We start from the raw sequence: 24,032 nt of genomic DNA, 5'->3' as shown, positions 1-24,032 counted from the left end.
TCTCAGGCAACATGACGTTGTGCCTGAATGAAAGTCATTTTAAAGCAGGTTAAAGCAACGTGGCTTTTTGAAATACATTAAGGTCTAAAAAAGATAACCACCACAGGTATGACATTGCAGAGAATGAAATGTGCCATACACTCGCTTGAATGCCCCCCCCCCCGCCTCCCAGTAAATAACTAAATCTACCTTACTCAGGACAACCCAGGTGTTAATTGCAGACAACAGCAGCTATTTCTCTGCGGATGCTGCCATCGTATAAGTGACATTGCTGTTTTTATTCACTCAGTAATGGAACTGCCCCCCCCCCAGCTGTGTGAAGTCCTGACAGTACACATAGCTGAAGAAAAGGATAGCTCTGAAACAGAAGGGGATTGTGATTTCCAGCAATACAGACTGAGGGTGCATTCCAAATGGCACCCTATTCCCTACATCGTGCACTACCTTTGGCCACGGTCCATAGGGCTCTGGTCCAAAGTAGTGCACTATATAGGGAATCGGATGCCATTTGGAATGCACATTTAGACGCTTGAAGTCCTGCTGCCGATTCCTACATTGCAAATGTGGAAAAGCAGCAACCACACCTCAGGAAGTGTGTATTAAATACCCACTGGACAAAAAAAAAATGGTTGAATCAACATTGTTTCCACACCATTTCAACCCAAAAAGAAATGTGTATGTGATGATGTTGAGTCAATGTGGATAACTGATTGGATATGCAAAAAGTAATCAATGTCAGAGGATTTCATCTTTCTTTCACCCAACGTTTAACCTAAATCCAACGTCATGGTTGATTTCACGTTGAATTCACATTAGTTGGCTCAACCAAAACTCAACCAAATGTAAATAAAAATACTAGACGTTGAACTGACGTCTGTGCCCAGTGGGGAGAGAGTTCACCCAAATTGCAAATCTAATTTTATGGCTACACTTTATAGTGTTTCATTTGTGCAGCCGTTTTAGGTCTTGAGAGACGGATTGGGTTCAGCATTTAGATGGTGAATTCATTAATCGTTCTAATTGCTCTGTTTATCAGGGCTGATAATTGCAAATTGACTGAAATGAAGCATTATGCAGATACTGCTAGTTTTAGTCCATCACATTACTGGTGTTTGCCCACCTCACTCTCTCCAAAGCAGCGATTCAATTTCCAAATGTCAGAGGACAGACATAATGTATGGGTTTACTGTGGCAGGCTAGATGGATATACTTACCCTCTGTGGATGAGTTGTATCTGAACTAACCCTAACCCCTAGAAGCTTTATGCTGCAATCTTCCCCTTCCCCCCCTTCTCCTTCAAAAGAGTCAGCTACAAATTCCTCAACCCCAACAAATGAGGTTGATTGAGTCAGCGTCTCCATGTTTGAAAATTCAGTGTGCCCCGGGAGCTGAAAAATACAAAAACAAGACAAATGTGGTGCGTCTGCACTCTGTTCTTCTGAGAGAAAGGAGAGAAGGAAAGGATAGATGGGTTACTGCTGAGATACAAGATAAATAAGAGGAGGAGATGGACAGTGGCAGACAACATTGCCAGGGGGAGACAATGAGCCACAGAGCCATTACCCCTGACTCGGAGATCAGAACCCTTGCTTATTGTCTCATGTGTGCTCTACTGGGGGAGTCTATTATCCATCCTGCCCTCTTTGCTACACCAGCTGATCAAAGCAAAGACACGTGTAGCTGTTTCGTTGCCATTCAGCGATGCTATGTTGGAATCCTTGCAGGTTGGTGATAAAGCACACGGATGACCCTGATAGAGGGTGTCTGACATCAAATTAGAAACTGTACGGACTAACTGACGTGGACTAAATCTACAAAGCCATTTTTATTATTAAAAAAAGGCAAAGATGTTATAATGGTTTGTATAGGAAATGAGTCTGGCTCTGGACTGCCCGTGGCAGTAGTTAGTCGGCTGGTGGAAAACAGCTTTTTCAAGGTGCTTGTTTGCATCCCAAAGTAACCCATACTAGGTGGCTCTTCCGTGGAGCACTTTTTTGTCATTAGAGAGCTCTTATCAAAATCAATTTTTTTAAAAGCTCCCTCTTGATTGGAGCGGAAGTTTTGAAGTGTAAGTGGTCCTTTTCACTGAAATTTGCCCCCCCCCACCCAAAAAAAAGAATCTAAGCACCTTTGTGTGTGTGTGTGTGTGTGTGTGTGTGTGTGTGTGTGTGTGTGTGTGTGTGTGTGTGTGTGTGTGTGTGTGTGTGTGTGTGTGTGTGTGTGTGTGTGTGTGTGTGTGTGTGTGTGTGTGTGTGTGTGTGTGTGTGTGTTTAATTGACACTAGTGAATGGGGTTGAGGATTCCTGGCATTTTGGCCGTATAACAGAGAGTACAAAACTGTCATTTTTATGTGGTTGTAGACTGTAGAAGTCAGGTATTCTCATTTTTGATGCTCTCCTGAAAAATATAAAGATATATACAGTGGGGAGTAGAAGTATTTGATACACTGCCGATTTTGCAGGTTTTCCTACTTACAAAGCATGTAGAGGTCTGTAATTTTTTTATAATAGGTACACTTCAACTGTGAGAGACGGAATCTAAAACAAAAATCCAGAAAATCACATTGTATGATTTTTAAGTAATTCATTTGCATTTTATTGCATGACATAAGTATTTGATCACCTACCAACCAGTAAGAATTCCGACTCTCACAGACCTGTTCGTTTTTCTTTAAGAAGCCCTCCTGTTCTCCACTCATTACCTGTATTAACTGCACCTGTTTGAACTCGTTACCTGTATAAAAGACACCTGTCCACGCACTCAATCAAACAGACTCCAACCTCTCCACAATGGCCAAGATCAGAGAGCTGTGTAAGGACATCAGGGATACAATTGTAGATCTGCACAAGGCTGGGATGGGCTACAGGACAATAGGCAAGCAGCTTGGTGAGAAGGCAACAACTGTTGGCGCAATTATTGGAAATGGAAGAAGTTCAAGATGACGGTCAATCACCCTCGGTCTGGGGCTCCATGCAAGATCTCACCTTGTGGGGCATCAATGATCATGAGGAAGGTGAGGGATCAGCCCAGAACTACACGGCAGGACCTGGTCAATGACCTGAAGAGTGCTGGGACCACAGTCTCAAAGAAAACCATTAGTAACACACTATGCCATCATGGATTAAAATCCTGCAGCATACGCAAGGTCCCCCTGCTCAAGCCAGCGCACGTCCAGGCCCGTCAGAAGTTTGCCAATGACCATCTGGATGATCCAGAGGAGGAATGGGAGAAGGCCATGTGGTCTGATGAGACAAAAATAGAGCTTTTTGGTCTTTTTGGTAAGTGTAGGCGATAAGAAACTGGTTTAACTCTCATGGCAACCTTAAAGGGACCAATGTATTTTTGGGACAGCTTGCGAGACTCCACCCGTAGTGGTAAGTCTCTTGTGGAGAGCCAGACTCTCTGGCCGGGGCGCAGGGTAGGCCCGGGACGGCGACGTCTGTTGGCTTGTTGTTGGTACCTCTGTGAGGAACGCATAAGATTAAGACGGGTCTTCCTCCACATAAGCCGACAGCGTCTGACGAACTTCAAGGCTGGTCCGGGAACAATGGAGGGGCATAGCCAAACTGACACTCGTGCGGGGACATACCAGTGGAGGAGGAGCGTAAGGTGTTGTGCGCGTATTCGGCCCAAACAATGAAGGACGACCATGTGGACGGGTTGTTACGAGTCATACATCGGAGGGTGGTTTCCAGCTCTTGATTCATCCTCTCTGTTTGGCCGTTGGACTCCGGATGGTACCCTGAAGATAGACTGGCAGAAGCCCCCATGAGTTGGCAGAAGGCCTTCCAAAACCTTGAGGCGAACTGGGGACCTCTGTCAGAAACCATATCTTGAGGAATGCCGAAGACTCGGAACACATGATTAATTACCAACTCAGCTGTTTCCTTGGCAGAAGGTAACTTAGTCAGAGGGACGAACCTGACCGCCTTTGAAAACCTGTCGATTATGACTAGGATAGTAGTATTGCCATGGGATGGAGGAAGGCCAGTAATAAAGTCCAACGAGATATGGGACCAGGGTCTGTGGGGAACAGGTAAAGGGTGAAGGAGTCCTTGAGGGCGGAGGTGAGAAGATTTGCCCTGGCAGCACACGGGGCAGGCATTGACGAAAGTGGCAATGTCTTCTCTTATGGTAGGCCACCAGAATTTACGCTGGATGAACTCCAAGGTGCGACTTACACCCGGGTGACAGGTGAGGCGAGAGGAGTGCCCCCACAGAAGGACCTGAGCCCTCACTGCCTTGGGGACAAACAACCGATTGGCAGGACCTCCTTTCGGGTCTGGTTCGATAGCTTGAGCTCGTCTCACGGTATCCTCAACTTGCCACGAGATTGGAGCCACGATCTTAGCAGCAGGAAGGACAGGCATGTCCGTGTCATCTCGAATGGCAGGAGCGTAGACTCGGGACTGGGCATCCGGTTTGAGATTCTTCGACCCGGGCCGATAGGTGAGGATAAACTGGAATCGATTGAAGAAAAGACCATCTACCTTGTCTAGAGTTCAACCGCTTCGCCTGCTGGATATACTCCAGATTTTTGTGGTCCGTAAGCACTTGAAACGGGTGAGAAGCCCCCTCGAGCCAGTGTCTCCATTCCTTCAATGCCATCTTAACCGCTAGGAGTTCACGATCCCCCACATCGTAGTTCCTCTCAGCCGGGGTAAGCCGGTGTGAGAAGAAAGCGCACGGATGAAGCTTCTTGTCTTCACCCCTCTGAGACAGGACTGCTCCAACACCAACCTCTGAGGCGTCTACCTCCACCACAAACGGTTCATCCGTAGTCTGTAGTATCAGGATGGGAGCAGAGAGGACGCGCTGCTTGAGTCCTTGGAAGGCCGTCTCAGCTTCTCTTCCCCACAAAAACCTTGCATTGCCACCCTTGGTTAAAGCTGAGAGAGGGGCTGCCACCAAGCTGAAGTTCTTGATGAACTTGCGGTAAAAGTTAGTGAAGCCCAGGAAACGCTGAACTTCCTTAACGGATTTGGGGGTGGGCCAATCCGCTACCGCCCCTACCTTCCTGGGGTCCATTTGGACTCGACCGGGTTCCACTACAAATCCCAGGAATTGTACTCGGGATGAATGGAATTCACATTTTTCCGGCTTAACGTACAGATGGCTGTCTAGGAGGCGTTTGAGTACTTGTCTGACATGCTTTGTGTGTTCTTGAAAAGAGCTCGAAAAGATGAGGATGTCATCCAAGTAAACGAACACAAATATGTTAAGCATATCCCTAAGCACATTGTTTATGAGCGCTTGGAACACCGCTGGGGTGTTGGTCAGGCCGAAGGACATCACCAAGTATTCATAGTGACCAGTAGGCGTGTTGAAAGCGGTCTTCCACTCGTCACCAGGTCTGATCCGCACAAGATGGTATGCGTTCCGCAGGTCAAGCTTAGTGATTACAACTTCTTCCTTGAGCAGCTCGAAGGCTGTAGCCATAAGGGGTAGCGGGTAACGGTTACGGACGGTTATGGCATTGAGTCCCCGGTAGTCGATGCAAGGACGTAATCCACCGTCTTTCTTGGCCACAAAGAAAAACCCTGCTCCCGCCGGGGAGGTGGATGGACGCATGAGGCCTGCTTCCAGAGCGTCCTTGATGTAGGTATCCATAGCAGCTCGTTCGGGTGGAGATAGGGAAAAGATCCGACCCCTGGGGGGGCAAGTGCCCGGAAACAGTTCGATGGGGCAATCATAAGGTCTATGGGGTGGTAGCATGGTGGCCCTCTGTTTGCTAAATACCAGTTTGAGGTCATGGTAACACTCGGGAACTGGGGTCAGGTCGATGGATTCTAAAGACTCGGGAGTAGAACTCGGGGAATTCGGGAAAATACAAGTAGCTTGGCACGTAGGACCCCACTGCTTGATAGTGCCCACAGACCAGTCGATGTGAGGGTTATGGCTGTGAAGCCAGGGGTATCCAAGGACGAGAGGGAACTCGGAACAGGAGATCAAATGAAAGTTCATCAATTCCTGGTGTTGTGAAACTGAAAGTCGCAAGGATGTAGTGACATGAGTGACAAGTCCAGATCCCAAAGGGCTTCCATCCAATGTAGTAACCCTCATGGGGTCACTTAGAGGTTCAGAGGGAGCGCCATTCTCCTTCGCCCAGACACCATCCATGAAGTTACCTGCGGCTCCAGAGTCTACCAAGGCTTGAAGGTGAAGCTTGTGGTTGTCCCAGGAAAGGGTGACTGGAATGAGCAGACAGGAGTTGGACGGATGGGAGGAGGTTATGTTTCCCATTATAGTTCCCCCCGGTCTGTACGGGACAGAGCGTTTCCCTGGAGCCCGGGACACGTGGAACGGAAATGGCCCGGTTTGCCGCAATATAGACAGCGTCGCTCCCTCATCCGGCGGTCTCTCTCAGCCTGGGAGATGCGTCCAATCTGCATGGGTTCTGGTGGAGCCAGCGAGGATAAAGGTGGGGACTCGGAGCTGGGACTGATAGGGGCTAGAGGTCTACGGTTGAGTTCTCTCTCTCTCAGACGCTGGTCAATGCGTGAGGCCAACTTGATCAGGGACTCGAGATTGTCCGGTGGTTCCCGAGTGGCCAGTTCATCTTGGATAGTGTCGGAAAGGCCTTTCAGAAAGCACACCGTGAGCGCCTCGTTGTTCCAGCCACTCGCTGCTGCCACAGTGCGGAACTGGATGGCATAGTCCGTCACGCTGCGCCGACCTTGGTGGAGAGTCAGGAGCTGTTTGGCTGAGTCAGGACCACTGCTTGGGCCTTGAAACACTCGTTTGAATTCCTCAGCAAAGGCAGAGTAGCTGGCACAGCAGGAACTATGGGCATCCCACACAGCAGTAGTCCAGGCCAGGGCTTTTTCCAACAGCAGGGTGATGATATATGCGATCTTAGACCGGTCGGTGGGGAACGACGAGGGTTGCAGCTCGAAGGAGAGAGAACATTGGGTGAGAAACCCTTTACAAGCACTTGGATCACCTGAGAACCGTTGGGGAGGTGGAAGACGAGGTTCAGCCAGAGGGTTAACTGCCATGGGTACGTGACTCTGAGGTACTGGGACGGGAACTGTTGCCGGGGTAAGTCCATCAGATATCTGCTTTATGGAAGTCAGCATCTCCGACAGAAGATGAGAATGTCTAGCCATTAAGGCCTCTTGCTGAACCAGGGCGGCTTCGTGGCGTTGGACAGTCTCCTGGTGGTGGGACAGCATGGCAACAAGGTCCTGGGAACTGGCTGCCTCTGGGTTCATTTTTGGCTCTGTGTTTCTGTCAGGACCCGGTTACGAACCCGGGTCTCCGGAGTGAGAAACAGTCACTTAACCAACTGAGCCACGAATAGTCGGCAGAACCCAGAAGATGAGGCAGACACAGCAGTACTTGAGACGGTGTATTTAATGAAGTAAAAAGTGAAGTCCTTCAGGAAAACATGTAACTCCACAACCTCAAAAGGAATTCCACAAGAACAAAGGTAATCCTCCAAGACAAAAAGGTAAATCCACAAGGTGGTAGGTATAGCATAAAAAGCCTCAAAAGATACTCAAAAATAAATAAACAAGAACAAAAAACAGAATTCCACAAGAGAGTCCACCAGGATCAACAAGAGTTCACAGAATACTAGGGCTGGGTGCTAACATACAAACACAGAGCAAAGAACTGAGGAAAACTAAGGGTTTAAATACAATCAGGGGAAACGAGGCACAGGTGCAAATAATAATGGGGATCAAGGGAAAACAAAAGGTCAAAAAGCACAATGGGGGCATCTAGTGACCAAAAACCGGAACAACCCTGGCCAAATCCTGTCAGTATCAAATACTTCTTCTCCCCACTGTATGTGTTTATATGATATTTCACACTGTATGTATATGATTGATATGGTATTTATAAGGGAATTACATTTGGCATAAAAACACATGTTTTTTCCTTCTTTTCATGCACTTTTAGCGTGAGTGCATCACAGGCTCCATTGATGAGCTTAAGGGGGAACATTTGATGGCAACAGATGACAACAACCACTTGAACCAGCACAGTTCATTAAATCCCAGCCACTGTACATAAATAGGTCCCTGGGACTAAGTAGATCATGTAATTGCACTTCATGCTTTGACCTTAACAAGTGTGTGGCAAACAAAGACTGCTTGGCGGCACCTTGATGCCATTGTTTCTATGTTCTTGCTCTAGATTTGGATGATCCCATTGTAACTGTCCACCAGAGCATCGGGGAGGCTAAGGAACAGTTCTACTATGAGAGGACGGTGTTCCTGCGCTGCATGGCTAACTCCAACCCCCCGGTGCGCTACAGCTGGAGGCGTGGCCAAGAATTCCTGTCCCAAGGCTCGGATAAGGGCGTGGAGATCTACGAGCCCTTCTTCACACAAGTAAGCCCAGAGTCCACACATGCTGCAACAGCTAGATCAGGGGTCTGCAACTCGTGGCCTGGGGGCCAAACCCGTCCTGAGAGCTGCTTTCTTGTGGTCCCACTAGGGCTACGGCTGTCACGAAATTTTGTCAGCCAGTGATTGTCAAGTAAATAACTGTCGGGTCTCATGGTAATTGACCGTTAATTAATATAAACACATTTAGCATCTCCTGGCTTCCATATACAGCCTACAAGCCACTGATGCAGATCTTTGGAACATCTACATTTTAAAAAGTCTAATAAATCCATGTAATATAGCCTAGACCTTCACAATAAATACATTATTTATTTTAGACAGATCTAAAGAAGCATGATATGAAGAAAATGTAGTATATTTCAGAATAACAGAATAAAGAATCCTGATGTGGCTATGTCAAAATGTCTGTGGGCTACGGTAGTTCATTTAGCAGACAATATTTGCTTAGAATTCCATTGCATTATTTTATATTATTTTATAGTATGAAGAATACAATTGAACAAAGCTGAATAAACGATTTGAGGGAGTGCGCACATGCGGCTTTTCTGTGTTGAGCGGTTAACAAAGAAATAGGTCCTCCTATATTCTTAATTTAGGGTTATTAATATAACTTTAGTTGTTCTACAAACGTTGGGCTATATGTTTGAATTTTCAATACATTCTAAGGCTGCATGATGCGACTCTAAAGATGATTTTTTTTAAAGTAGCTTGAAAGGCATGAGCTCTGCTTAGTTTTTTTGCGCAGGCTGTACACACTTCATTAGTCTCTCATTCACAATTTGACAAGCACTTGATAATGCCTCAAACTTCACTGCGGCATTCTTTGTGGCCTTAATGCACCCGCAAAAAATCTATGCCTTTTGTGGCCGTTGTTTCCTTGGTCCGTAGTGCTGCGTTGTGCCTTTTTCCCTGAGTACTGAACGCTCTGAAGCACCTCTCACTCACATGGCACTCCATCACGTGATCGGGTCTTTCTCACAGGCTACAAGTGAAGACAGACATATCGGGTACGCAACTGCACATGTCTTTATCCATTTCCGAGGTGCATATGGAAGATATTGGAAGAACTATCCACATTTACTTTTCGTCAGCCAACAAGAAGAGTAGGCCTAACAAACAGCAAAAGCACTAGCCTATGTCAAAATACTATCCTCCATAGTACAAAAGTTGACTTATTCTATTCTGTGCGAGAAATACATTTTCCAAACATAGTCTGGGACAGTTGTGGGATGCAGTAGATCCCAAATGAATACTAACACTAGCATTAAAAATAAATGTTTAGCTTAAAATGTTGATAAACTATTAGGCTATTTCTTCATATTATAAGCGCAGCAATGCGCACATGGTAGTAGGCTATAAGCGCAAATGTTCCGTTAGTGGGAAAACACCATTATCAAAAGTGACAATGTGATTATGCAAATGATGCTTTTGTTATAAAGGTGCATTTATATGGTGAAAATGAACTTCCCCAAACTTGAAACTCACACACTGCTTATGTATGTCAGTTAGGCTCTACCCCCCCTTATAAAGCGGATTAATGTGCATAATTTTAAGAAGTTATTTGGCCACTTTAGTTGTGATACAAACATTAAAACATATAGGCCTATGGGCTAGGCTACATGAGGTGTGTGAATATAATTATAAAAAGTTGCAAAAGAAAGGCTTTGTTTCTTATGCTGGGCATCATTCACAAGTGATAATATATCATTCACAAGTGACAGGCTAATATTGTCATCCATCACACAATTCTTGATTTAATCTTGTCTTTGCATATACTAAATAATATACAGTACCAGTCAAAAGTTTGGACACCTATTCATTCCATGGTTTTTCTTAATTTTTTTACTATTTTCTACATTGTAGAATAATAGTGAAGACATCAAAACTATGAAATAACACATGGAATCACGTAGTAACCAAAAAAGTGCTAAACAAATCAAAATACATTGCCTTTCAAAAGTTTGGGGTCACTTAGAAATGTCCTTGTATAAAAAAAAAGAAAATAACATTTTAGGTCCAATAATAACATAAAATATATCTGAAATACAGTGTAGATGTTAATGTTGCACATTTATTATTATTTTTTATATCACCTTTATTTAACCAGGTAGGCCAGTTGAGAACAAGGTATCATTTACAACTGCGACCTGGCCAAGATGAAGCAAAGCAGTGGGACACAAACAACACAGTTACACATGGAATAGACAAACGTACAGTCAATAACACAATAGAAAAAAGTCTATATACAGTGTATGCAAATGGCGTGAGGAGGTAAGGCAATAAATAGGCCGTAGTAGCTTATAAGAGACTTATAGATGACCTGGAGCCAGTGGGTCTGGCAACGAATATGTAGTGAGGGCCAGCCGACGTGAGCATACAGGTCGCAGTGGTGGGTGGTATATGGGGCTTTGGTGACAAAACGCATGTCACTGTGATAGACTGCATCCAGTTTGCTGAGTAGTGTTGGAGGCTAGTTTGTAAATGACATCACCGAAAAGTCGAGGATCGGTGGGATAGTCCGTTTTACGAGGGTATGTTTGGCGGCGTGAGTGAATGAGACTTTGTTGCGAAATAGGAAGCCGATTCTAGATTTAATTTTGGATTGGAGATGTTTAATATGAGTCTGGAATGACAGTTTAGTCATTAGGTATTTGTAGTTGTCCACATATTCTAAGTCAGAACCGTCCAGAGTAGTGATGCTAGTCGGGCGGGCGGGTGCGGGCAGCGATCAGTTGAAAAGCATGCATTTAGTTTTACTAGCGTTTAAGAGCAGTTGGAGGCCACGGAAGGAGTGTTGTATGGCATTGAAGCTCGTTTGGAGGTTTGTTAACACAGTGTCCAAAGAAGGGACAGATGTATACAGAATGGTGTCGTCTGCGTAGAGGTGGATCAGGGAATCACCAGCAGCAATAGCGACATTGTTGATATATACAGAGTAAGAGTCGGCCTGAGAATTGAACCCTGTGGCACCCCCATAGAGACTGCCAGAGGTCCGGACGACAGGCCCTCCGATTTGACACACTGAACTCCATCTGAGAAGTAGTTGGTGAACCAGGCGAGGCAGTCATTTGAGATTCCAAGGCTGTTGAGTCTGCCAATAAGAATGCGGTGATTGACAGAGTCGAATGCCTTGTTCAGGTCGATGAAGACGGCTGCACAGTACTGTCTTTTATCGATGGCGGTTATGATATTGTTTAATTTCTTTAGCGTGGCTGAGGTGCACCCGTGACCAGCTCGGAAACCGGATTGCACAGCGGAGAAGGTACGGTGCGATTCGAAATGGTCAGTGATCTGTTTATTAACTTGCTTTTTGACGAGTTTAGAAAGAGTTTTGAAAGGCAGGGCAGGATGGATTTAGATCTGTAACAGTTTGGGTCTAGAGTGTCACCCCCTTTGAAGAGGGGGATGACCGCAGCAGCTTTCCAATCTTTAGGGATCTCGAATGATACGAAAGAGAGGTTGAACAGACTGTTAATAGGGGTTGCAACAATGGCTGCGGATGATTTTAGAAAGAGGGTCCAGATTGTCTAGCCCACCGGATTTGTACGGGTCCAGGTTTTGCAGTTCTTTCAGAACATCTGCTATCTGGATTTGGGTGAAGGAGAAGCTGGGAGGCTTGGGCAAGTAGCTGCGGGGGTGCGGAGCTGTTAGCCAGGGTTGGGGTAGCCAGGAGGAAAGCATGGGCAGCATGACTTCCCTGAAAAATGCATATCGCTGGGACTATACGATGCTAGTGCAGTTCGCCACAGGATGTGTTTGTGCTGGTCGAGGGCAGTCAGGTCTGGAGTGAACCAAGGGCTATATCTGTTTTTAGTTCTACATTTTTTGAAAGGGCATGCTTATTTAAGATGGTTTTTAAAGAACAACCAGGAACCCTCTACCGACAGGATGAGGTCAATATCCTTCCAGTATACCCGGGCCAGGTCGATTAGAAAAGCCTGCTCGCAGAATTGTTTTAGGGAGTGTTTGAAAATAAAGGAGAGCCGCACACTCTAAGAGCTCAGGTGCAAAAATGTAATGTCCAATGTTTCGACAGGCAAGCTGTCTTCATCAGTGTATAATCACAAACATTGCAGGGTGACTCGTTTATATAGTGCCAAAAGACATACACAGGTTTCTGTAATCATGGCCAAGTATGGCCTAATATCATTGGTTAATTCTCAAATATTAAAATGACGTGCAAAGAACAACCTACAAAAAACAAATGGATAGCATACGATCATAGATTCAATTTAGACTACATAAGCCTACAAACAATTACAATGGCAAAGTCACAAAAATCACAAGAATGGCTGCTGATCAAAGTCTACATTGAGACCGAAGGGTGCAAGGGTCTTTCTATTCTGGTTAGGGCCAGTTTGCGCTGTTCTGTGAACGGAGTAATACACAGCGTTGTACGAGATCTTGAGTTTCTTGGCAATTTCTCGCATGGAATAGCCTTCATTTCTCAGTACAAGAATAGAATGACAAATTTCAGAAGAAAGGTCATTGTTTTGCCTCCCGGGTGGCGCAGTGGTTAAGGGCGCTGTACTGCAGCCCCAGCTGTGCCACCAGAGACTCTGGGTTCGCGCCCAGGCTCTGTCGTAACCGGCCGCAACCGGGAGGTCCGTGGGGCGGCGCACAATTGGCATAGCGTCGTCCGGGTTAGGGAGGGCTTGGCCATTAGGGATATCCTTGTCTCATCGCGCACCAGCGACTCCTGTGGCGGGCCGGGCGCAGTGTGCGCCAACCAAGGTTGCCAGGTGCACGGTGTTTCCTCCAACACATTGGTGCAGCTGGCTTCCGTGTTGGATGCGCGCTGTGTATCGGAGGACGCATGACTTTCAACCTTCGTCTCTCCCGAGTCCGTACTGGAGTTGTAGCGATGAGACAAGATAGTAGCTACTAACAATTGGATACCACAAAATTGGGGAGAAAAAGGGGAGAAAATGTAAAAAAAAAAAAAAAAAAAGGTTCATTGTTTCTGGCCATTTTGAGCCCGTAATCAAACCCACAAATGCTGATACTCCAGATACTCACGTAGTCTAAAGAAGGCCAGTTTTATTGCTTCTTTAATCAGAACAACAGTTTTCAGCTGTGCTACTGTAACATAATTGCAAAAGGGTTTTCTAATGATCAATTAGCTAACACAACATGCCATTGGAACACAGGGGGGGATGGTTGCTGATAATAGGTCTCTGTACGCCTATGTAGATATTCCATTAAAAAATCAGCCTTTTCCAGCTACAATAGTCATTTACATCATTAACAATGTCTACACTGTATTTCTGATCAATTTGATGTTATTTTAATGGACAAAAAATGTGCTTTTCTTTCAAAATCAAGGACATTTCTAAGTGACCCCAAACTTTTGAACGGTAGTGTATACTTTAAATGTGAGATTCTTCAAAGTAGCCACCCTTTGCCTTGATGTTTAAAGCTGTCATCAAGACAAAGAAATACCCTTCAATGAGTAGGTGGTTCAAAACCTTTGACTGGTACTGTAGGTGTGAAATTTGTTTGGATTTAGAATGGACCATCTTCATGCACCGGTCTTGAAACGGGTAGCCTTTTGTCATCTATTCACTTAAATAGTGAATGGAGAGCACTTGTGCTGTGTTCCTGTTGTAAAGATAAACAATGTGCGCAATATTAGGAAAGTTGAGAAATAAATATGGTAAGCTGATGGGTTCCTCCTTTTTTTAGTAGAGGCCATCACTCTGTTTTCTTGCACAATTGCATAGCCTATAGAAATGTTGTGCAACATGAGCTCATGGGCTTTTATGAAGTGTTTGATTAGATTTTTGATTAGATTTGCATTGATGTCAGAGTGATTAGAGGGACAATAGAGTGCTGAGTACCAGGTAGTTAGCAAGTTTGGTAGGCTACTAATGACCGTTAGCAATATCACAGCTTGGAGAAGAGAAGCCTAATTACCGTGACCAAACAGTCATGTGGAATTTGACTGCCTCCATGACTCGTGACCACCGATGAGGCGGTAATACGGTCACCGTAACAGCCCTATGTCCAACAGACCTATTGGAATCAGGGCCTCAGGAGGACTTTTCTGGCCTTCAGGTAATTTGAGTTTGAGACCCTAGATAGATCAAACAACCCATCCCTCTGATCAGCATTTTAGCTATTAAGGAACTCCTATGTCATTACTTTTCATGCATATTTTTAGATCAGACTAAGTGTGTTTACCTCCTTCACAGCATTTGGAACGTCTCCCATTGGAACCCTTGAATCCCAAATGGGATGATGTTTCGTGAGGGCAATTTCTGTGAAAGGTTGGAAAATGGCATCTGCCTTTTCAAAACATGTCATCTAACTCTTCTCTTTTTGCAAAGTAATCTTCGTTGACAGGAGAGATAAGAGCATTTTGACAATGAGTCGTATGTCTGACATTCCTGGGGGCCTCCCGAATGGCACAGCAGTCTAAGGTACTGCATCGCAGTGCTTGAGATGTCACTACAGACCTGGGTTCGATACCAGGCTATGTCACAACCCGCCATGACCGGGAGTTCCATAGGCCGAAGGACAATTGGCCCAGCATCGTCTGGGTTAGGGGAGGGTTCGGACGGGGGGGTTCATTAAGTTCTAGCGACTCCTTGTGGCGGGCCGGGTGCCTGCAGGCTGACATGGGTCGTCAGTTGAACGGTGTTTCCTCCGACACATTGGTGCAGCTGGCTCCCGGGTTAAGCGGGTGAGTGTTAAGGAGTGCGGTTTGGCAGGTCATGTTTCGGAGGACGCATGACTTGACCTTCGCCTCTACTGAGCCCGTTGGGGAGTTTCAGCAATGAGACAAGATAGTCATTGAAATTGGGAGAAAAAAACTGGGTAAAATACCAACAACAACTAAAAATATTCCTGGTAAATGTGGGTGTGACATAAAACAAAAAAAATACACAGAATTGAGTTCGAGAAATAACTAGTGTCTCCAATGCACTGTAATTTCAATGCACTTTTATGACTCAAAGAAGAGTCTTCAACTACATATAAGGTGCTTTTTTGAGCTCTCCTAGCTTTGCCGTTGAGGAACGAGACCAAGTACACTTGTAGCTGTTTTGTTTGGAACACAACCCTGCATCCCAGCCATCACACAATTACTGTTGTTTACTGAATCCAAAAATGGTCCATTATAAATAACAATCTGGGTGAACATATTTTGCACGCCTGTTCTATTGCCAACACGATCAACTAAGTTATAAAATATGATATTGCAGTGTTAGGCTTTTACAATGCAATTCAGGGAAACTGATCATAATTCTGGTGCACGTAATTCAGTTATGAGTGCATTCAGGTACGTGTGCCGCGGCAAATGTTCTCCTCAATGGACAAACAGGCTCATTGTGTTCAGAACAACCCAGGGTATGACTCCATGTCATCTTGGAACTTTACATCAAACATATTGATCTTAAATGTTGACACTGTATATGTGAAGTTTTGTGATATGTAAATGTGATGTGCACATTTGGACTCACGTGTGTTTGGCTGACTTGTATGACATCAAAGCGGTATTTATTATAATACTCAATGTCTAATTTTCAAAGCATTTCCCTCACTCAGACAGCAAAACATTTGCGAAATTTGGGAAGAGGGAAACGGCTCAGAACGGCTGTCAGTCAAAACCCGTACATCGCCAGAGTTCTGGCGTTATGTATATCATGTTGGTGTACAGCCACTGCGTTCCAAATATGCCATTTTCAACCAGTATATGGGTACGAGTGTAAAGGGTTAAAAAAGACTTACTAGTTGCCCAGGTACTGGAGCATGCCTTTAAGAACATAAGTAACGTAAGTAGCATATTGGAAGTATGTTGCCAGTGCCACAAAGATGGAGGTATACACGAGGGCAGACAAAACAGCTGTTGTTGGTAAAATAATTGATGTGTGTATTAATAGCACATGTATGCATCTTGACATTTGTTCCAAGCACACCGTTTCAAGCACATACAAATAGACAGCTAATGAACTTAATGAATTGGAAAGCTTGGTATAAAGATACTACTCCTCGTTTGAAGACGGGGAATGAACTCATTGTTGAAACGCTGCCAAGGAAGCTCTTTGATGTGTGTGAGATGAAGGGACGAGGTCAATACCACTGCTATCTTACCCTTTTGTAAGACACATTAAGAGCGAGAGGCCTCAGCAAGGCGGTGCAGCACAAGGTGGTGCAACACTGTTTCTTTCTGAGTTGCAGGGGGAGACCAAGATTCTAAAGCTGAAGAACCTTCGACCTCAGGATTACGCCAACTACAGCTGCATCGCCTCGGTCCGGAATGTGTGTGGTATCACCAACAAGAATGTCCTCTTCAAACTCTCCAACAAAACAGGTAAAGCTTTGGGGCGGCTGAGAACCCTGCTTCGTATTGTTTAGCACTCAAACTTCAAGGATCCACTAGTTCCGCCATGAATAGCAATAAGCACCCGTTGTCTCTCTTAATTATAGTCAATTCATCCCGGCTTTGTCCAAAACCTCTCCATTACAGCAAGTAGATCTGCAGCAAGGAGACAGGTGTCTCAATTTACAACCAAATTAAGTGACTGTAATTTAAAAAGGACTGCAGGTACTTGACACTAGAAACACAATTTGTGACTTTTAAGAGGTTCGGGGCCACTAGATTAGGCCCCATCCTTCCTTACCTTCTCCTGAGGTGGGAAGATTTAGCTGAGATTTAGATTTGGTTGCGTAGTAGCAGTTGTCCCCTCCGTTGGCCAGAGGTCTCCACTTTAACCCCTGATTTCTCTCCAAGTTCCCCTAGGGGACACCTCCATTCATGTTCCGGGGTTATACAGTGCATTCGGAAAGTATTCAGACCCCTTGACTTTGTCCACATTTTGTTACGTTACAGATTCATTCTAAAATGAAATAATTTTTTCTCCCCTCATCAATCTATACACAATACCCCATAACAAAGCAAAAACCAGATTTGAGACATTTTTTTTAATTATTACAGTTACATAACTATTCATACCCTTTACTCAGAACTTTGTTGAAGCATATTTGACAGTGATTACAGCCTTGAGTCATCTTGGGTATGACGCTACAAGCTTGGCATCCCTGTATTTGGGGGGTTTCTCACATTCTTCTCTTCAGATCCTCTCAAGCCCTGTCAGGTTGGATTGGAGCGTCGCTGCAAAGCTCCAGAGATGTTTGATCGGGTTTGAGTCTGGGCTCTGGCTGGGACATTCAGAGAATTGTCCCAAAGTCACTCTTGCTTTGGCTTGGCTGTGTACTTAGTGTCGTTGTCCTGTTGGAAGGTGAACTTCATGCGGGCTGTCATGTGCCTTGGCCACTCTACCATAAAGGCCTGATTGGTGGAGTGCTGCAGAGATTGTTGTCCCCCTGGAAGGTTCCCCCATCTCCACAGAGGAACTCTGGAGCTCTGTCAGAGTGACCATCGGGTTCTTGGTCGCCTTCCTGACCAAGGCCCTTCTCCCCCGATTGCTCAGTTTTGCCGGGCGACCAGCTCTATCACATGGAATCAAATCAAAGTTTATTTGTCATGTGTACCGAATACAACAGGTGTGGACTTTACATCGAAATTCATACACCAACCAACAGTGCAATTTTTAAGTAAAAAATTGGCATTAGGTAACAATTGATAAGTACAGAAATAAAGAAAGAAAACAGTGAAAATAACAGTAGTGAGGCTATATACAGGGGGTACTGGTACAGAGTCAATGTGCGGGGGCACCGGTTAGTCTGGATAATTGAGGTAATTTGTACATGTAGGTATAGTTAAAGTGACTATGCATAGATGATAAAAAGAGAGTAGCAGCAGCGTAAAAGTGGGGTTTGGGGGGGGGGTTCCGGGACACAATGCAAATAGTCCGGGTAGCTATATGATTACCTGTTCAGGAGTCTTATGGCTTGGGGGTAAAAGCAGTTTAGTGTCTTTTGGTCCTAGACTTGGCGCTCCAATACCGCTTGCCATGCGGTAGCAGAGAGAACAGTCTATGACTGGGGTGGCTGGTGTCTTTGACAATTTTTAGGGCCTTCCTCTGACACCGCCTGGTGATGAGGTTCCTCTGACACCGCCTGGTGACAGGAAACTTGGCCCCAGTGATGTACTGGGCCATACGCACTAGCCTCTGTAGTGCCTTGCGGTCGGAGGCAGAGCAGTTGCCGTACCAGGCAGTGATGCAACCAGTGATGATGATGCTCTCGATGTTGCAGCTGTAGAACTTTTTGAGGATCTGAGGACCCATGCCAAGTCTTTTCAGTCTCCCGAGGGGGAATAGGTTTTGTCGTGCCCTCTTAATGACTCTTGGTGTGTTTGGACCATTCTAGTTTGTTGGTGATGTGGACACCAAGGAACTTGAAGCTCTCAACCTGCTCCACTACTGTCCCGTTGATGACAATGGGTGCGTGCTCGGTCCTCCTTTTCCTGTAGTCCACCATCATCTCCTTTGTCTTGATCACGTTGAGGGATAGGTTGTTATTCTGGCACCACCCGGCCAGGTCTCTGACCTCCTCCCTATAGGCTGCCTCAACGTTGTCGGTGATCAGGCCTACCACTGTTGTGTCGTCTGCAAACTTAATTATGGTGTCGTGCCTGGCCATGCAGTTGTGGGTGAACAGGGAGTACAGGAGAGGGGACTGATGGGCTCCAGTGTTGAGGATCAGTGTGGCAGATGTGTTGCTTCCTATCCTCACCACCTGGGGGCTGTAGTCAATGAACAGCCTTCTCACGTAGGTGTTTCTTCTGTTCTGGAGGGAAAGGGCAGTGTGGAGTGCAATAGAGATTGCATCATCTGTGAATCTGTTTGAGCAGTATGTAAATTGGAGTGGGTCTAGAGTTTCTGGGATAATGGTGTTAAGGTGAGCCATGACCAGCCTTTCAAAGCACTTCATGGCTATGGATGTGAGTGCTACGGGTCTGTAGTCATTTAGGTAGGTTACCTTAGTGTTCTTGGGCACAAGGACTATGGTGGTCTGCTTGAAACATGTTGGTATTACAGACTCAATCAGGGACATGTTGAAAATGTCAGTGAAGACACCTGCCAGTTGGTCAGCACATTCCCGGAGCACACGTCCTGGTAATTCATCTGGCCCAGCGGCCTTGTAAATGTTGACCTGTTTAAAGTCGTCCGCAATAGCCGTCCGGAACAGCTGATGCTCTCATGCATGCCTCGGTGTTGCTTGCCTCGAAGCTAGCATAGAAGTGATTTAGGTTGTCTGGTAGGCTCGTGTCACAGGGCAGCTCGCAGCTGTGCTTCCCTTTGTAGTCTAGTAGTTTGCAAGCCCTGCCACATCCGACGGGCGTCAGAGCTGGTGTAGTACGATTCGATCTTAGTCCTGTATTGACGCTTTGCCTGTGTCATGGTTCGTCGGAGGCCATAGCGGGATTTCTTATTAGCTTCTGGGTTAGAGTCCCGCACCTTGAAAGCGGCAGCTCTACCCTTTAGCTCAGTGCGAATTTTGCCTGTAATCCATGTTTTCTGTTTGGGGTATCCTCTAGGAAGAGTCTTGGTGGTTCCAAACTTCTTCCAGTTAAGAATAATGGAGGCCACTGTGTTCTTGGGGACTGTCAATGCAGCAGACATTGTTCGGTACCCTTCCCCAGATCTGTGCCTCGACACAATCCTGTCTCGGAGCTCTACTGACATTCCTTCGACCTCATGGTCGACATGCACTGACATGCACTGTCAACTGTGGGACCTTATGTAGACAGGTGTGTGCCTTTCCAAATTATGTCGAATTAATTTAATTCACCACAGGTGGACTCCAATCAAAGATGATCAATGAAAACAGGATGCACCTGAGCTCAATTTCGAATATCATTGCAAAGGGTCTGAATACTTATGTAAATAAGGTATTTCTGTTTATTTTATTTTTAATAACATTTGCAAAAATGTCCAAAAACCTGTTTTAGCTTTGTAATTATGTGGTATTGTCTGTGTATTGATGAGGGGGAAAAATGATTTATCAATTTTAGAATAAGGGTCTTATGTAGCAGAATGTGAAAAATTGAAAGGTTCTGAATTATTTCCAAATGCACTATATATTCCATATTCCTAAGTAAATACTCCGTGGCCCACTAGCGCTGCTCTGTGGCTCCCTCGACGCCTGTTGTTGTTCCCCAATGATGACCTTTGGCCCTTCTGCGATCTGCATTTTTTTCTCTGATGCTTACAGCCACACATAAGACCAATAATGATAAAGGTCCCAATACACCGCCCTGCATGTTTCCTGCTCTGGCCCTTTCCCCCGCAAACCACATTGATTGAACTTACAGTGTACGTCATCAGGCTAGCTTATGCCATGCTCGTATATACATGTAATCCCACTACTTGGAATGGAGAAGCCATGTGCCTATGGATATTCCAGCCTGCACATTTTGGTTTCTTGGATGTTGTGGGAACGTACGTTTTTGGTTTTCAATTAGTTCTGGGAACGAAGCCATATGTTTCCTGACCGGTAAAACGGAATGTTTTTTAAACATTCTGACAATGTAACAGAAAAGGTTCTGAGAACGTTTTACTATGGTTCACTGAAAGTTTTCCTAGGAGATTTTATTTACATTCTGAGAATGGAAATTCTGAGAACATTCTCTAAATGTTGTGAATGTTTTAAATGAAATGTAAAGGCTTTTTGGAGGTTTTTGAATAACTTCCTTAAAAATGTTCACTGAATGTTTCAATAAGACTGCTAGCTTAGTTTAACTCGTTTGAACTCCAAGCATAGATGGGACACATGGAAATATATTTCTTAGGCATTTTATTGTGACACAGCATCAGTGAGATTTAAACATATGCTCTTCTGTTCATACAAAGCTGTTCATTGTAGTGTATTCAAACAGACCCCATTTTAAAGGAAACAAGCACTCATTAAATCAAGTGAACACACCTGAACACACTTAACAGGATGTAGGATAGAGAGTTTTCACGCTGAGAATGGAATGACCATTCTTCGAACATTCTCTGAATGTTACTAAAGTTTTTTTTAAATTACAAAAGAGGAAAGTTCTCTGAATGTTCTGAGAACATTACTTTAAATAGAACCATGAGGAAACCTGTAGGAAACGTTATGCTGAAGTACTGAAATTCCCACAAAAGAACAATGTTTCTTAAGGTTCTCTGAACATTCTGTGAACATGATGAAACCTGTATGATACGTTATACGTTAGGAAACCATTCCCAGACCCCTGTGGGAAGGTTTAGATGCAAAATAACCATTAGACAACCATGCTCACACCAAGCTCTAAGAAACATATGGTTCTCAGAACATTATGTGTTAGCTGGGTTATGAGCTTACATCCTAATACCAACTATATAGCTACACTATAGAACCAAATGTCATCTAGGATATTGGTTTTCAGGAAACAGAAAAATCACGATTGACTTTCTATCAGATTGGACGTTGTGACAAAGGTACCATTTCAGAGCATCATTAAGAGGTAAATACTACTCAGTGTTCAGCAGTTACAGTACCTATTGACTTGTTTGTTGACTATTGACACATTTCCCAGGGACAGAGGTACGTAAAACATACAGTAAATGGTATTGTAATGTGGGATGTGACAAATAACGAGGAACAATTGTTCCGCTGATTTATCGTTCCTGATTATTTGTACAGATTTCACAGTTGTGTGCATTTGAATTCCGAAATGGAGGGGACATTTGGCCCATAGACTTGGCTGAAACATGCTGATTATTTGTACAGATTTCACAGTTGTGTGCATTTGAATTTTGAAATGGAGGGGACATTTGGCCGAAACACGCAAAGAGAGCGAGAGGGTGGAGCTATTTCCCTGCTTCCGCCACTAATTCTAGTTTCACTTTTCATACCTCTCTCTAAAGAACCTAATTGAGTTGCTGGCGGGTGATTTTAATTCCGTTTTTTTCCCCGAGATAACTCATTAACATTGACACAGACATAAAAAATGTAAAAAAATTGGATTTAAAAAAACAAAACTGGTACAAATACACCTTATGGAACAGCAAGGACCATGAAGAGACACACATACAGGTGCAGACACACGCATAAGCACTAGCACACACACTCTACACACACGTACATTAATATTGTTTTATGGTGGTATTGTACATTTTGTATTGTAGATATGTAGTGGTGTAATAGTGTTACATGATGTAATGTTTGATCTTGTGTTTTATATGTAATGTAAGTGCCTTAATGTGTTTGGACCCCAGGAAGACTAGCTGCTGCCTTGGCAACAGCTAATGAGGATCCCTAATAAATACAAATATAATGTTTTCAATTTGAATCTTGTGTTTTCAGCATCCCCCACCATTAAGCTGCTGGTGGAGGACCCCATCGTGGTGAACCCCGGGCAGACCGTGACCCTGGTGTGTGTGACCTCCGGGGGTGATCCCACACCCACACTTACCTGGGTGCACAGCGCAGACGAGCTGCCCAAGAAGAGCGTCCTTAACGGAGGGACCCTCACGTTGCCCGCCATCTCCATAGAAGAAGCAGGTGTTTACAGCTGTGTGGCCAGCAACAACGTGGGCAACCCGGCTAAGAAGTCTACCACCATTGTGGTCCGAGGTAAGGCCTTGGAGGTGTAGGGTAATAGGTTGATCTCAGATAAGCCCTCAATTATTGCCATTTATACCGGATAAGCTCCCAAAATATTCCTTAGGTAGCCTAAGGAAAAGCCTATCTACGATGATCCAAGGGCCAAACTTTCACATCATTCACACATTGAGGTCAATGGAAGATTTACACAAACACTGAAGTTACATTCACACATATCTCAAGTCAGAATTCAGGCCTAATAAATTACCCAAGGTAGTATCCATTCTAAAAGGTCATATCAGATGTTTATTGTTGAATTGAATGTGTGAAGAATGGTTGTAAACTGGTGTATTCAGACAAAATATCACCAGTGTGTGTTTGATTCCCTACGAATAGCCTTGCCGCTGGGCTGTGTGTGTAATCAGTGAAGGACTATCTGGTACAGGGATATAACGACCCTCGACCCTCGGGACAATGAGGAAGATGAAAGAAAAGAAACACAGGCTTACTGTTTGGTGTTCCCACTAGTGTTCTCAGTAGTGTTCCCACTAGTGTTCCCATTAGTGTTCCCATTAGTGTTCCCACTAGTGTTCCCATTAGTGTTCCCACTAGTGTTCCCATTAGTGTTCCCATTAGTGTTCCCATTAGTGTTCCCATTAGTGTTCCCATTAGTGTTCCCACCAGTGTTCCCACTAGTGTTCCCATTAGTGTTCCCACTCTTAGTGTTCCCATTAGTGTTCCCTACTAGTGTTCCCATTAGTGTTCCCACTAGTGTTCCCATTAGTGTTCCCACTAGTGTTCCCATTAGTGTTCCCATTAGTGTTCCCATTAGTGTTCCCATTAGTGTTCCCACTAGTGTTCCCATTAGTGTTCCCTCTAGTGTTCCCATTAGTGTTCCCACTAGTGTTCCCATTAGTGTTCCCACTAGTGTTCCCATTAGTGTTCCCATTAGTGTTCCCATTAGTGTTCCCATTAGTGTTCCCACTTCCCAGTGTTCCCACTAGTGTTCCCATTAGTGTTCCCATTAGTGTTCCCATTAGTGTTCCCACTAGTGTTCCCATTAGTGTTCCCATTAGTGTTCCCCATTAGTGTTCCCACTAGTGTTCCCATTAGTGTTCCCACTAGTGTTCCCACTAGTGTTCCCATTAGTGTTCCCATGTGTTCCCATTAGTGTTCCCATTAGTGTTCCCACTAGTGTTCCCATTAGTG

The 24,032-nt window shown here is 44.8% G+C and overlaps 1 protein-coding gene across 1 annotated transcript in view; it reads left to right on the top strand.

Annotated features, from left to right (window-relative positions):
• Positions 1-24,032, top strand: part of mdga2a (MAM domain containing glycosylphosphatidylinositol anchor 2a) — a 205,828-nt gene that overhangs the window by 73,728 nt on the left and 108,068 nt on the right. Inside the window, exons 4-6 of the mRNA XM_046309248.1 lie at positions 8,143-8,339; positions 16,539-16,671; positions 22,584-22,853. Coding sequence (XP_046165204.1) covers positions 8,143-8,339; positions 16,539-16,671; positions 22,584-22,853 — 600 coding nt within the window. The remainder of the gene's footprint in view (positions 1-8,142; positions 8,340-16,538; positions 16,672-22,583; positions 22,854-24,032) is intronic.

The sequence above is a fragment of the Oncorhynchus gorbuscha genome, linkage group LG17 (genome assembly GCF_021184085.1).
Source record: "Oncorhynchus gorbuscha isolate QuinsamMale2020 ecotype Even-year linkage group LG17, OgorEven_v1.0, whole genome shotgun sequence".
Lineage (NCBI taxonomy): Eukaryota > Metazoa > Chordata > Actinopteri > Salmoniformes > Salmonidae > Oncorhynchus > Oncorhynchus gorbuscha.
The sequence above is the reverse complement of the archived record's forward strand: the minus strand, read 5'-3'. Positions and strand labels throughout refer to the sequence as shown.